The sequence below is a fragment of the Coffea arabica genome, chromosome 3e (assembly GCF_036785885.1).
Source record: "Coffea arabica cultivar ET-39 chromosome 3e, Coffea Arabica ET-39 HiFi, whole genome shotgun sequence".
NCBI lineage: Eukaryota > Viridiplantae > Streptophyta > Magnoliopsida > Gentianales > Rubiaceae > Coffea > Coffea arabica.
In genome coordinates this window covers 40,337,040-40,352,522 of record NC_092315.1, presented here as the reverse complement: position 1 = coordinate 40,352,522, position 15,483 = coordinate 40,337,040, and the positions used below count along the sequence as shown (strand labels likewise).

General features: G+C 41.8%; 1 protein-coding gene across 1 annotated transcript; it reads left to right on the top strand.

Annotated features, from left to right (window-relative positions):
* The first annotated feature begins 2,598 nt into the window (after positions 1-2,598).
* On the top strand, positions 2,599-3,543 carry LOC113737624 (uncharacterized). The gene is made up of 2 exons (XM_027264823.2): positions 2,599-3,150; positions 3,304-3,543. The coding sequence occupies exons 1-2, from the start codon at positions 2,599-2,601 to the stop codon at positions 3,541-3,543; spliced, it is 792 nt and encodes a 263-aa protein (XP_027120624.2).
* The last annotated feature ends 11,940 nt before the right edge of the window (positions 3,544-15,483 follow it).

Here is a 15,483-nt window from a genome sequence, read left to right as displayed (position 1 = left end):
AGGACTCCACCCCATTGTCTTCCATACGTGAGGATCACAGCAGGTATGGTTGAATACCTTCTCTCTCTCTCTCAAATTGTTTTTTGGAGGTGTTTTTGAAAAATATTACTGTAGTTGTGTATATGAAAAATTTTTACTATAAAAACTTTTTAAAATATTTGATATATTGTGTGGATAAGATATCTTTTGAGTTATTTTTATTTGTATATTACTGTAACATTATATTTGAAAAAATTATTTTTGAAAAAATAGCCAATTCAAACGGACCCCTAGGCATGTCAATGGGTAAGGTTTAGGTTGAATTCCTTTAATCCCTTTAATTTTGTTAGACCCAAACCCAGATTCAGACCCTTTTAGATTTGAAAAAGTAAATCCATACCGAGATCCTTATGGATCTGGGTATCCAACGAGCATCTATGGGTATTTTCTGAATATATTAAAGTAAAAATGTATTAAAAATATATAGAGTTCATAAATAATATAAATGCCATCTAATTTTTTTCTTTCAAATAAAAAATTAACATTCAACAAGTTGAATGTAATATTGTGAACTCAAAGAAAGAATTATTATTGATTATTTCAATACATTTTCAAAGGTTTAACTGCATTCACATCCAATATTTCATTCGTTTGCCTTTACTTTTTTTCCTTTTCTTGAAAAATTTTGTACCAATTACAATGATAATTAGGATTAGTTTTTAAAAAATAAAACAACCATAACATATATAAATATTCAGCCTTACTAAAAAATGTAATTTTGTGCCTCTTTTTCTTATTTAAACCTCAATATTGGTAGATATCTCGCAATGCAGTACTAAAATAATGAATGAAATAAAAGTCATTTGACTAAGGATTGATGGCAAATAAATAATAGAATAAGAAGATTTATAAACATTTACTCCAGGGTTTTGCATAGCTGCCGTCTAGGGTTGTCGTCTCCATCACTAGGGTTTCTCGGATCTTCCAAGCTTCATGGTCATGGCTGCCTTTCAACCTTTGGTTGAGGGGCAAGCGACATCTCCAACTGCTAAGAAATCGTTTTCCCAATTGTTTCAACAACCGGAAACTCCACAGATCCAGATTCGACCAGCATCTACATATAAAGGGAGGCTGCTGTTGTGTTCTCTAAGGAAGATGCGGACAGATTGGCAGCCCCCTTCCACCTAGCTCTCGTGGGAAAGTTCTCCCATGGTCGTCTGCCATTGAAGGAGATCAGGAAAACTTTCGCATCCCTCAACCTGCGCGACCAAATCACTGTCGGGCTTCTGGACTATGGGCATGTCATGCTGCGATGCGCTTCGGAGGCTGATTTTAACCTCATCTGGACGAGTGGTATTTGACAGATGGGCAAATATCCCATGCGCGTCTTCCGCTGGACCAGGGACTTCCACGTTCATGGGGAGTGTTCTTTGGCTCCGGTTTAGGTGTCACTGCCAGCGCTACCGATACACTTCCATGATAAGCACTCCTTGTTCTCAATCCTGTCACCTATTGGGATACCCCTATTCTTAGATGCAGCGACTGCAGCAGGAACACGGCCAAGTGTGGCCAGAGCTTGTTTGGAAATAAACCTGCTGAAACCACCATGTGCGAGGGTGTGGGTGGCGGTGGAGGGAGAAGATGGGTTCTGGCAGAAGGTTGTGATGGAAGATATGCTGAGATACTGCTCGGCCTGTTGGAGGCTGGGTCACTCGATGGATGAGTGTAGGCGCAACAACAACAAGAAGTGGCTGGCCAAGCCGTAGAGCTAGGGACATGTCGCACGAACTGCAGCGATCACTACTGCAAGTCAAGAGCGACACACCACACAACTGGATTGTGGGGCAGAGGTGACCATGGAGATGAACGCGAACCAAGACCCATCAAAACAACAGCGCTAGGCCTCTACTGCGCACCTTGGCCAGTGCATTGCCAATCCTAATGGAACTTGTACCCAACCTGGGTCTGTGCGAGATCAGCAATCTCGGCTGGAGACTCCAGTGGTGACTGAAGCGACGGAAGCCGGGAGTGGGCCATCTGTCTTGATGGGGGATGAGAAGGGCTCTCCGGATGGGTTGCTCCTAGTAGAGCCTGCGCGAAGTGTAGAGGCAACAATCCCAGACATCATGGAGGAGATTCCAGCAAAGGGATAGGGGGGACAGGTTGCGGAGGGTCCTGGCAGCAAAAAGGGATAGCGGTGTGAGGTTGTGGTGGGGAGTTGAGGGACGGAGTTGGCTCCATACCTAGCGGAGCTTCCGAACAGCTTGTGGGTGAATGCAAAGAGGAGGGACGATGGCACTGGAAGGACTTTGTTTGAGTTGCAGTCTAGTGCTGGTAACTTATCACCGAGGGCAAGGAGTACGAGCATGGCTCGCACTGACACCGACTCTACTTTGGAGGCGTTGAACATCAAGCAGCTAAGGGCTGATGGGGTCAGCGCCAAGCACAGGAAATGACGAGGATTAAGGGCGACCTTCCCTTCGGACAGGCAGCTCCGCTTATCTTGAACATTTCCGTACAATTCTTCTCAACTAATATCTCATGATTAGCGGCCTATTTTGGAATATTAGAGGGGTTGTGAGACCTCCCAATCTCAGGAGGTTAGTGAAACTGTTACGAATGCATGATGTAAAATTTGCTGCAATATGTGAACCAAAGGCAGATGTCTCACAAATTGAGTACATTAGACTTCGCCTTTCGTTTGACGCTATAGAGATTAACATGTCAGGCGATTTATGGGTTTTTTATAGTTTGCCATTTACGTGCTCTGTGTTGGGTCGATCTTCCCAACATATCTCTCTTCTAGTTTATCACTCTTGGCTGCCAGGAAATTTAGTTGTCTCATTTGTTCATGCGAGTTGCTCGAGGGAGGAGAGGCGGGCACTGTGGCATGCTTTGTTGGCTGACAAACCAACTTCGGTACCTTGGTGCGTGTGTGGGGACTTTAACGTGATTCTAGAGCCACAGGAGAAGAGAGGAGGGCGCCCATTTGGCAACACTGAGGGACAAGAGCTATTGTCATTTATGGAGGAGGCTGCGGTATTTGACATGGGATTCCCAGGGTCAAGCTTCACATGGTGTAACAATCAAAGGGGCCGCGCAAGAATTTGGAAGAGATTGGATAGGTTCTTGATCAATAAAGAATGTGCGACGTTGCCATTGTTCATTTCGGTAACTCATCTGGCGAGGCACCCCTCGGATCATGCCCCGCTAAAGATCTCTTTTATATCTCGTTTGGATGATAAGCCATGCCCGTTTCGATTTTTAAATGTCTGGACCTCTAACTGGTCTCTATTGGATGTGATTTGAAATGTGCGGGAGCAGGAAGTGGGTGGACCTCCATTGCGGATCTTATGTTCCAAGCTACTGGCGACCAGACGAGCGATTCAAGAGTGGAACAAAAACTCTTTTGGGAATGTCTTTAATGTTGTTCGCGTAGCAGAGGAGAATGTGCTCCGTGCGGAGTTCCGAGTTGAGCATGATGACTCGGAGGAGGCGCAGATAGAGCTGAGCAGAGTTCAAACGGAGTTGAGGCATGCACTATTGATTGAGGAGCAGTTTTAGAGCCAGAAGGCTCGAGTGAAACAGCTACGGACTGGGGACAGTAACTCAAAGTTCTTTCATGCAACGGTAAAGCAACGGAGGGTACAAGGGGCGATTCATCGTGTGAGGAATATGGACGGGAACTGGGTGGAGGATGACGAGGGTGTGAGAACTCGAAAATCTATTATTTTAAAATCCCTAATTTTGGCTTAATTAATTATTTATTTGGATTTTTGCCACGAATAAAATTTTCTAACCTTATTAGACCTAAGTTCATGGATTTATAGTTTCGTTATATTTTTAAAGTGTCTCGATTCAAAAATTATTTTCTTAAAAGCTTGTTTAGTGAAAAGTGAAAACATGTTTGAAAACTCTAGCCAATTGGGAGTACAATAAGCTCGAAAATTTGGAGATAGGTACAATGGTCCAAAATAGGTAACTTTAGGCCTAAGTACTCAAGCGATAGTAGTGGTACGATCGTTATAAGAATTTCTAGAAGGTTTCATTTTATCGCGCCTAAATTGGAAATACATGTTTTCACGTGCGCGCTTAATTGAGGGACTTTAGACCATTATTTTGGGACAATTAAGAATGAATAATATTTATATGAATGTAAGTGCCTTAGAGATTTAGTGCACTAGTGCAACAAACTTAAGAGAAATCGAGCACAAAACGCGCGCGTATGCGCACTATTTGCAAATTGACTTTTGCGCACTTAAACTATTAGACGTTCAGCGTTCCTTGTACGCCAAAGGGTCAGACCAAACATTTCATTTCTCCAAGCTTCCATGGCCAGCTAGCAGACAGCAAAGGAACAACCGAAAACTTTCCAACATTTCCTCTACAAAACTCACTCAAATCACCACCAAATCTTCTCAAATTTTAGCACTACTTAGCCTAAGCCTTGGAGTTCATATCTAGCTAAAAAGGGGAGGCTTTTCACGGCTCACTTAGGAGCAAGGAGGGACTGAATTTATGACTTGAACATCAACTAGAGTAAGTCATAATCCAGCCTTCTAACTTCAATTTTTGGAAGTTCTAGTATATCTTTTAACTCTTAATTTCTTATGGGTTGTGGTTGTTGGTGAAAAAATGGAAGGTGGGCTCTATGAACTCCCACCTCTGTCTTGATGGCTGATATGGTGATTGATGTTGTTTATAATATTGGTTTAGTGTTTGAAATGGTGGATTAATGGAGTATAATTAGTAGAAACCTCAAGGAACTCATGGGATAGAAAAATTCTGATTCTGCCCCTGCCTTGTTCGGTTATTTTAAGGCCAAATTTTGATGATTTAATGGCTTGAATATAATGTTTATGTGTTGTATTAGTTGTGTAAAAATTTTCATTGGAAAATATTAAGGTTTAGTTGGGCAAATGAATTTCTTTGTGAAACTAGTCTAGCTGGAAAACTGTTCTCGTGTAGCTCTGTCCAGTGATAGTGTTTCGGCCGTAACTTTGTCCTCCGACATCGAAATCGAGTGCCGTCAGTGGCATTTGAAACTAGACATCCACACCTTTCCAACGGTATAAACTGTACGTTTTGGTTCCAAGTGTGTGAGCCAAACCAATCGTTTTAAGAAGGCTATCCTGTTTCTCTGTTCTGCAGAAATGATTTGATGATGCTGCAAATTTAGGATTAATTTCGAGCCAGTTTCATGCTGAAACTTAAAACGATTTCTTCTGTGAAATTATAGCCCTATGAATGTATTTTCCAACACTATCAACCATGCTCAATTCCAAGTTAAATTGAGTGAGTTATGATCAAAATACGGTGACTGCCCTGTTCTTGAAAACCCTTGGATTTGGACAGATTTGATGTAAGACTTGTTGTGGTCTTACTAAACGAATTTCTTGGTGCTAAACACCTACCAAATGTACCATGTATGTTCCTTAGACTTTTATTGCACAAATGGACCAAGTTTGGAGGTTTTCCTTAGCCAAATGTTTGGAAACGGAGAGAAATAGAGCTAAAGGCAGTTTTGCCTTAGTAATTTCAAAACTTTGGTTGATTGGTTAACCACCTTTCTGAAGGTATTTTTCCACGAAATTTGATAGAGAGATACCCTTCATATAGGAGTACTATACTGCAAAATTTGGTACCAATCCAAGTCTGTTTCGACACTTAACTAAAGGTCCAAAGTCGGAAACCCAAATCTGGAAATTGTTCAACAGTCTTGAATTTTCCCCAATTTTGAGCTACCATATCTTGGTGCTCGAAACTCCGATTCTTGATTCGCTTGTTCTGTCCTAAACCTTACTTGTACCTCTAATTGAGTTATACGTTTCAAGGGCTGATTTACAACGAGTGAATTCTGCCGAATTTCCAAAGTTAGCGAAAAACCAACCCCGGCTCAATCCTGGTGATCTGGAACAGCAATTTTAGGCTCATTTTTGAATACCTTCCACTTAGATTCATGGAACAGTGTCTTCTAAGAACTTTTAGTACTTTCGAAGACGATTGCAACGGTACCAAATTCATCAAGTTTCGACTAGTAGAAAAGAAGTTATGATTTTTCAAAGATTTGACCAAAAGTCGAAAATTCTGGAATTTCAAAGGAAATCCGCGCGGGAACTATTCTACCAGAATCCGACCTTGAATCCGGCCAGTTTCTGGCCGGATTATCGGCCGGATTGGTGGTGAAATTTGAAAAAAAAAAGGGAGGTTAGCCACTGCCTCCAATCCGGCCATAAATCCGGCCAGATATCCGGCCAGGTTCCGGCTGGATTGTGACGTGGCCAGCCCACTTCCGATTTTGATAGTTCATTTTGCAATCGTTTCACTCGTACTCGTTTCCAACCAATGATTCTAAGGATAATAATCCGATTTTTACTCGAGTCTTGCACCTTTTTGCGAATCCAATTTCAAAGACAAACCCAAACGAAATTTCCAAAATATTTCCGAACCCTACTCGTGTTCAATCTTTCTCGCCACTTGGGGACTTATAGAAATTGTCTTCTATTCGATGTTCAGGCACGCACGAGGACCTCCAAGAGGACCCCACCGTGGAAGTTTGAACTCTCAATCCAATCTACTTGCTTGCGTAACTTGGTGAGTGTCAAGTGTATGATTACTTGAACTCTATGGTCTTGATTCATGCTTGGCTTAGCCTAGTTGGTTTTGAAAAATGGAGTCGAGTGTGTACTTAATCGCACTCGTTCTCATTTGAAACAAAAGACCCATGCTTAACATGATTTGCCTGATTTACATGACCTGAAATACATGCTTAAATATGTCAAATGCCTGAATAAATGACATGGTATGCGGTGATTGCATACATCGTTGGAGTGAATCTCCTCGACACTTACATGATACATGGGGGACGCCCAAACTCATAGGCCGACCTTGGAACTCGAACCGGCATGGGCTTGGTCGGGAACCTTGGTGAGCCATGAGATTCACATGATAAGCTTGATCTATTGAGAGATATCGCTTGGCATACTCGTGAAGTATCGCCTTATAAATGTCGTGCGGGCCTGAAGCGGTGTATGGTGGACGGATAAGGAGTAAGTGGTGAACTACAGATATGAAATATCAACCCGGTTGATGGAGAGTCATCGCGGGGAGATATACGAATGACATTGGCAAAATGTGGAACTTAGCTCCTGAGAGCTACCATATCCTTGAATTGTTTTTGGTTACATTTTGTTGGCATTATTAATTACTTGCAAATTATTACTTGAATTGTTACTTGGGCTTGTTACCTGAGCTATGTGCCTGCATGTGTGTTCTTGGCCTCACGAGCGTTTTACTCACCCTAAAGATTTGTTTTCCTTAACAGGTTTGAGCTCGGAGGTGAAATGGAGAAACCCTCCTGATGTACTTTTGTTTAGGGTTTTCTATTACTTTTGGTTATGCCATTGGTCTTGGATTGTACTTTTGGAATTGAAATGTAACTTTTGGGGCGTAATGTGTATTTGGGATTCATGATGTATTTTGTATACCTACGCGTGGGTTGGATAATGGATGACTATGTTAAGTTTGAACGCTTCCACATTTGTTGTATCTAAGTTATTGACCTGTTTTGTGTGGTTCGGTAATAAGCTTGAATGGAATTGCTTGAGTCCTGGCGAGAGCTAGGCAGGCGTCCCACGGATACCCTTTGGTTCGCCTTAGGGAGAAGTGGGGGCGTCACAGTTGGTATCAGAGCGCTAGGTTAGAAATCTATATGGGGAACATATTAGATACTCTACCTTTAAGACTCGATATGGAATGACTTAGTCATACCTAAAATGATACTCGGGCGAACTAGCAACTAAGTTAGTTTTACCTCGAGTGATACTTGGAGACGAATTAGTGAATAAATAAGCATGCATTACAGTATATCCGAACTAGATAGTGATTTAAATTTCTAAACCGAAAAGTGCTATTATTTTGCAGGGATGGAAAACAGGAATGAAGTGCCGGCAGCTAATGGGAATGGCCACGCTAATGGCCATGTAGTACCTCCGAGGCCTATCTACTACCGAGCTCTTGGAGGGGGAGCTCGATTGCGTTACTCGCCTACTGATAGGCGTCCACAGTGTGCGTGTAGGGTAACTTTTGCCTACCCGAATCACCTTGTGCTTGCTCTGGACGACGAGTGTCGTCAGCTAGTGGATCTTAACAGGGATCTCCAGGCAGAGGTAGACGAGCTTAGACAGATGGTGAGCGCTCAGGGCGAGAGGGTCGCCGAGCTCGAGGAGGTGATTGAGGGCGAGGTGGCCACATCTGCTGTGGTTAATGAGGAGCTCCGGAGCACTAAGGCTCAGCTTACTAGGTTGAGAGAGGAGGTCCGTAGTCGGGCTTCCGATATTGTAGCCGATGCCACTAGGATAGTGGATGAGGCGATGGATGTAGCTCAGGACTCTGAGGAGAAGGATCCGGAAGAGGATCCTAAGGAGGAGGTTCCTCCTGATAGTCCTGCTGCGGACTAGGTCTAGATTGACTGACCTCTCTTTTGGCTCTTTTGACTAGTATAGCTAGAATTAGCAGGGGTGATGCTAAGTGCTGAGGCCATTCTATTTTGCATGACTGTGTGGCCTATTTTTTAGGCACTTGCTTTACTTTAGTCTTCTGTGACTAAAAGTACTCTTATGGCACTTGTGTGCTATATTTTTGTGACTACCCCATGACTTGCTAATTGTATGAATATGATATGCTAATGAATGTAAATTATTGTTATTTTCGATTTCGATGTTTTCTTGATTGGTTCCTGTTCTCTACTTTGCATCGCATAATTTATTTATTTCTTGCACTAGGCACGCCTAGGTTATGGAAGGGCCAAGAAGGGGTCGAGGTCGTGGTCGAGGCCGTGGGCGAGGGACTAGACCGGCCCAACCCCAGGGGAATGACCAGGGATCGGCAACTGTACCGACCCAGGGCCAGGAAAATATTGAGGGTAATCAAGTGGCTACTGCCATTAACAGGATGATTGATATCCTAGAGCGCTTAGCTGATAGACAAGGACCTGAACCGTTCAACCAACCTGGGGGTCAAGAAAGAGGAGAGGATAGAGCCTTAGAGAGATTCTTAAAATTTAACCCGCCTAAGTTTATGGGTGAACCGAATCCCGAGGTAGCAGAGAATTAGCTTGAGAGACTGACTAACATATTTGCTGCCCTTGATTACACTGAGCAGATGCGAGTGAATTTTGCCGCTTTTCAATTTGAGGGAATAGCCCGTGCTTGGTGGGATCTGACAAAAGGAAAATGGGAAAGAACTCAAACCCCCTGGACTTGGGACAACTTCACGAGGGAGTTTAATGAGAAATTTCTCCCACCCTTAATCCAAGAGAAGAGGGAGGATGAATTTATTAAGTTGAAACAAGGAACCCTTACCGTAGCAGAGTACGAGGGGAAATTCACTAAACTTTCCAAGTATGCCCCTGAGCTAGTGGTCAATGAACGAAAGAGGATTAGACGGTTTGTTCAGGGACTTAATGTGGAAATCCAGGAGGGCTTAGTGGCGGCCCAAATCTCTACATTTACGGAGGCTTTAGAAAAAGTACAGAGGGTTGAGAGTGCAAGATCTCAAGTGAGAGACTTCCACAACAGAAAATGGAACTTTTCTAGCCATACCTCTGGACAAGCTAGTAAAAGTGCGCAGCCTTCCAAAATGGGAAGAGGAGTGGGAGGACCAAGGACTGTTGGAGCTTCGAGAGGAGCTTTATCTAGAGGAGGTCGTAGTGGACTGACACAGGTTAGGAGAGCGTCTTCTAGTGGTTCAGCGGTGGCCCCTCAAGTTACATGTGGGTACTGTGGAAAATCCAACCATTCTGAAAATGACTGTTGGAGGAAGTCTGGGAAGTGCTTGGCCTGTGGTAGTACTGAGCACCAGCTCGCGAATTGTCCAAACAAAATGAAGACGGGAGGTGATACCCAGAGACTGGAAAAGTCAGCCTCTAAGCAAACCAGTGCCGGAGGGAGTCGACCGAAAGTACCGGCCAGGGTTTATGCACTGGATTATCAACAAGTTCCTGAGGCAATTGAGATGGTAGAAGGTACAATTCCAATCTTTCACCGTTTAGTTAGGGTTTTAATTGATCCAGGTGCTACACATTCTTTTGTAAACCCTAATTTCATGAGTGGGATAGACTTGAAACCAATTAAGTTACCATATGATCTTGAAGTTAAAACGCCTACTGGGGATCAGAGTCTAATTGCTAACTTGGTGTATCAAGATTGTGAAGTTTGGATTGGGGAACGAAAATTATTGGCTGATTTGATGGGATTGACGATTATGGGATACGATGTAATCTTGGGGATGGATTGGTTAGCCCGTTATAACGCTCAGTTAAACTGTAGGACGAAGATTGTAGAGTTGCGTATTCCAGGAGAAGCAACCTTGAAATTGGATGTAAGGGGTAAATTAGCTTCGTCTGCACTTATTTCAGGAATTCGGGCTACAAAATTATTAAGTAAAGGAGCTCAAGGATATTTGGCTTTTCTTATTAACACCCCTAGTGATAAGGTGAATTTGGAGGACATGCCTGTAGTGAAAGACTTTCCTGATGTTTTTCCTGAAGAATTGGAGTCTCTACCCCCGGAACGGGAAATAGCCTTTAAGATTGATGTAACTCCGGGAGTAGCCCCTATTTCTAGGACGCCATATCGAATGGCCCCACCCGAATTGAAGGAGTTGAAATTGCAATTACAAGATTTGTTAGAACGGGGTTTTGTATGGGAAAGTGATTCACCGTGGGGAGCTCCAGTTTTATTTGTTAAGAAAAAAGACGGAAGTTTGAGGCTGTGTATAGACTATAGAGGCTTGAATGATGTTACAATTAAGAATGAGTACCCTTTGCCCCACATTGATGAATTATTTGACCAATTGCAAGGAGCTGTAGTATTTTCTAAGTTGGATTTGAGACAAGGTTATTATCAGTTGAGGATTTTGGAGAAGGACATACCCAAGACTGCTTTTAACTCAAGATATGGGCATTTTGAGTTTGCCGTGATGCCATTTGGATTAACAAATGCTCATGCTGCTTTTATGGATTTAATGCATAGGGTTTTTAAACCTTATCTAGATCAATTTGTGATGGTCTTTATTGATGATATTTTGGTGTATTCCAAGAATGTGAAAGACCATGAGAATCACTTGAGGGTTGTTTTGCAGACCTTAAGGGAGCATCAATTGTATGCTAAGTTCAGCAAGTGCGAATTCTGGTTAAAAGAAGTGACTTTCTTGGGATACATAATTTCTAGGGATGGGATTAAAGTGGATCCAGTTAAAGTTGAAGATGTTTCGAAATGGAAACGACCGGAAAACCCTACCTAGGTTCGAAGTTTTATTGGATTAGCAGGGTATTACCGGAGATTCATTCAGGATTTTTCAAAAATTGCTAGACCCATGACTGAATTGATCAAGAAAAATGGGAAGTTTATATGGAGTCCTAAGTGTGAGGAAAGTTTTCAGGAATTGAAAAGACGATTGACAAGAGCGCCTGTGTTAGCTTTACCAAACGGAAAGGATAGTTTTGTGGTTTACACAGATGTTTCTAAGGAAGGACTGGGGTGCGTTTTAATGCAAAATGACAAGGTAATAGCATATGCCTCTAGGAAATTGAAACCGCATGAAGGGAATTACCCAACTCATGATTTGGAGTTAGCGGCTGTGGTCTTTACTTTGAAGAAATGGAGATATTAGCTGTACGGGGTAACATTCGAGGTTTTTACAGATCACAAAAGCCTTAAGTACTTGTTTTCTCAAAAAGAGCTGAATTTGAGGCAACGTAGATGGATGGAATTTTTGAAAAACTATGATTGCACTATTAAGTACCATCCTGGGAAGGCCAATGTAGTGGCCGATGCTTTGAGCCGTCAAGTACAAATGACTGGATTGATGATTAAGGAGTTTCAATTATTGGAAGAAGTGAGTTACTGGAATCCTCAATTGGAACCAAGGAAGGTAATTTTGGGGAATATTATAGTAACTTCCACTTTATTGGAACGCATTAAGGAATTTCAAGAAAAGGACAAGGAAGTGCAAAAATGGGCGGAAAGGATTAAAATGGGAGACAAGACAGATTTTAATCTGGGGTTAGATGGAATATTGAGGTTTCGGAATCGAGTAGTTGTGCCAAAGAATGAAGGGCTTAAACGAGAAATCTTAGAAGAGGCGCACCGATCAAAGTTTACGGTACATCCAGGAGGAAATAAAATGTACCAAAATTTAAAGAGTCTGTATTGGTGGGAGAACATGAAGAGGGAAATTATTTAATTTGTCAACAGGTTAAAGCCGAACATCAGAAACCATCAGGACTTTTGCAACCTCTAGAAATACTTGAGTGGAAATGGGAGAATATCACTATGAATTTTGTATCGGGATTACCAAGAACATAGAGAGGCCATGATACGATTTGGGTAATAGTGGATAGATTGACCAAATCGGCCCATTTTCTACCGATTAACATGAAGTACCCATTGGAGAAGTTGGCCAGATTGTATTTGGATGAGATCATTAGGTTGCATGGAATACCCGTGAGTATCGTGTCCGACAGAGATCCGAGATTTGTTTCGAGGTTCTGGCAAAAGATGCAAGAGGTGTTAGGGACTAAGTTGAACTTTAGTACCACCTATCATCCCCAGACTGATGGACAGTCGGAGAGGACAATTCAAACACTTGAGGACATGTTAAGGACTTGTGTTCTGGACTTTGGAGAAAATTGGAGTAAGTTTTTGACTTTAGTGGAATTTGCCTACAACAATAGTTTCCACTCTTCTATTCAGATGGCCCCGTATGAGGCACTTTATGGTCGAAAATGTAGGTCTCCAATTTGTTGGGACGAAATAGGTGAACGGAAAATCCTAGATCCGACCACAGTATCTTGGATTGAGGAAGCTAATGAAAAGGTAAAGTTGGTACGCCAGAGAATTCAGGTTGCCCAGAGCCGCCAAAAGAGTTATGCCGATAATTGAAGAAAGGATTTGGAGTTTACTGTTAGAGATTTGGTATTTCTCAAGATTACATCTTTGAAAGCAAGTTTGATGTCTGGAAAAGTAAAGAAGTTACAGCCAAGGTTTGTAGGACCTTACAAGATTATCCAACGTGTGGGGAGTGTAGCCTATAAGTTGGAATTACCGCCGAGTTTATCTCGAATTTATAATATATTTCATGTATCTATGCTTAAGAAGTACCATCCGGACCCTTCACATGTCCTGCAACCGGAAAATGTTGAGATTGATGAGACCTTAACCTATGAGGAGAAACCGGTTAAGCTTTTGGATAGGAAGGTAAAGGAATTGAGGAATAAACAGATACCATTAGTAAAGGTCCTCTGGAAGAACCATGGGTTGGAGGAAGCAACTTGGGAGGTCGAAAAAGCAATTCGAGAAAAGTATCCAGGCCTGTTCACCAATCAAGGTAAATTTCGAGGACGAAATTTCTTAAGGGGGAGAGGATGTGAGGACTCGAAAATCTATTATTTTAAAATCCCTAATTTTGGCTTAATTAATTATTTATTTGGATTTTTGCCACGAATAAAATTTTCTAACCTTATTAGACCTAAGTTCATGGATTTATAGTTTCGTTATATTTTTAAAGTGTCTCGATTCAAAAATTATTTTCTTAAAAGCTTGTTTAGTGAAAAGTGAAAACGTGTCTGAAAACTCTAGCCAATTGGAACAAAATTTTATTCGGGCCAGTCCCATGATTTTAAATTTTATTCGGGTCGGGCCCATGATTTTAAATTTTATTCGGGTCAGTCCCATGATTTTAATTTTGTTCGGGCCAGTCCCACGATTTTAAACCTTGTTCGGGTCAGTCCCATGATTTTAATTTTGTTCGGACCAATCCCACGATTTTAAACCTTGTTCGGGTCAGTCCCGCTTTTAAATTTTGTTCGAGTCAGTCCCAGATTTTAATTTTGTTCGGGCCAATCCCACGATTTTAAACCTTGTTCGTGTCAGTCCCGCTTTTAGATTTCTTGTTTGGGTCAGTCCCATTTTTTTTTTAAAAAAATTTTGTTAAAGAGGTCAGTCCTCGTTTCAATAATGACAGTCATTCGAGTAGCTGCAGCCGAATAACACAGGTAAGTATTTGGTGTCTACTTCTTTGTCTCAAGTTTTTTCAAAACTCAGACAAAGAGGGCCAAACTGTAGACACCAAATTTTTAATTTATTTTATTTTTTTATTTTATCATCTACTTTTATTTTATTAATCTCATGAATTTATTTTTTTTCATTTTTTTTATTATTTTGGAATTTTAGATATTAATCTTTTTTAAATTTAGCGTTATTTATTACTATTCTATTCTATTTATTATTATCCATTTATTTTTGCATTTTAGTCTCTTAGTTTTACCTTTAGGACATTTTTAGTATTAATTAATTCATTGAAAGGAAAAAGAGAAAAAAAGAAAAAAAGAAAAAGGGACTCACTCCATTTCTTCATTTCTTTTTGCATGGCTTCGGATATTATAGAAAGAAAAATCGCAGCTAGCTATTTGATTCCATTTTTTCATTTCCGTGGCATTCTTTTTTCCTCCAAGTACTCTCATACAAGTCCAGCTCACTCAAAAATTTCGTTTATAAAGATCAAGGGGACAAGAGGAAGAGAGATAAAAACCATTTTGGGGTATGAGATCTTGGCCCTCCATCTTAGGTTTAGTGTTTTGGGGGTGCCTTAAAAACAGGAAAAAGGGCAGCCAAAAAAAAGGGGGGGAGGCTAGCGGAAAAAAAGAGAGAAAGGAGACGGCTGGGAAATAGAGAGGGCAGTGGCGGCTGAGTTTTGGATCAAGAGCAAAAAAAAGAGAAAAAAGGGGGCGGCTGCTTGAGCGAGGAAATTAGAAAGAAACGAGAAGGAGAGTAGAAGAAAAAACAGGAGGAGCGGCCGAGAGAGAGTGGAGAAAAAAAAGAGAGGGGAGCGAGAGGGAGTGTTCTGAGACGGCTGGAGAGGAGGTGAGATAGAGAGAGCTGGGGTTTGAGAGAAGGAAAAAACAGAGGGAAGAGGCGGCTAGGGTTTTGGTGACAAGAAAGCTTCGGGAAAGAAGAAAAAGGGAGAGCGGTGAGCATGAGAAGAAAAGCTTCGACAGGAGAACTGAGGGTTTAGGAAAAGGAAATCTAGGAAAGGAAGAACGTAAAGCGGCCGCGGCATCAGAGGATATCCATACAAGACCGAAACTTCCGTCGGCCAAGTGGAAGAAGGAGGTCGTTACGTTGGTGAAGGATGCTAGTATGACTGTGGAACCCGACTGGCCTAGGTTCTTTGCCAAGCTCTGTGAGAAGAGGAACATCGAGGATCGTATTGTCGAAATTGGTTTTGGCGGTGGCGCTGCCGTTTCTGTTGCTGCTTTCCTTCTACGGCCGTCGCACCTGTTGCTGAGGGTACAACTTTAAGGGCAGTGGAACAGGTAACTTTCTATCCTGTTTTCTGTTTCATTTCTATCGTTAAGTGAAACCCAACCTGCTAAGCTGAAACTGGGTTTGGTTCATTTGCTGGGTCTCTGCTAAGTTAATATGCATTAACCTTGCGTCTGAC

Bases quoted from the DNA above. Each gene is read 5' to 3' on its own strand.
- LOC113737624 (XM_027264823.2), top strand. From the start codon at position 2,599: ATGCATGATGTAAAATTTGCTGCAATATGTGAACCAAAGGCAGATGTC. The intron at 3,151-3,303 runs GTAACTCATCTG...GTGCGGGAGCAG, and splicing joins CGTTGCCATTGTTCATTTCG to GAAGTGGGTGGACCTCCATT.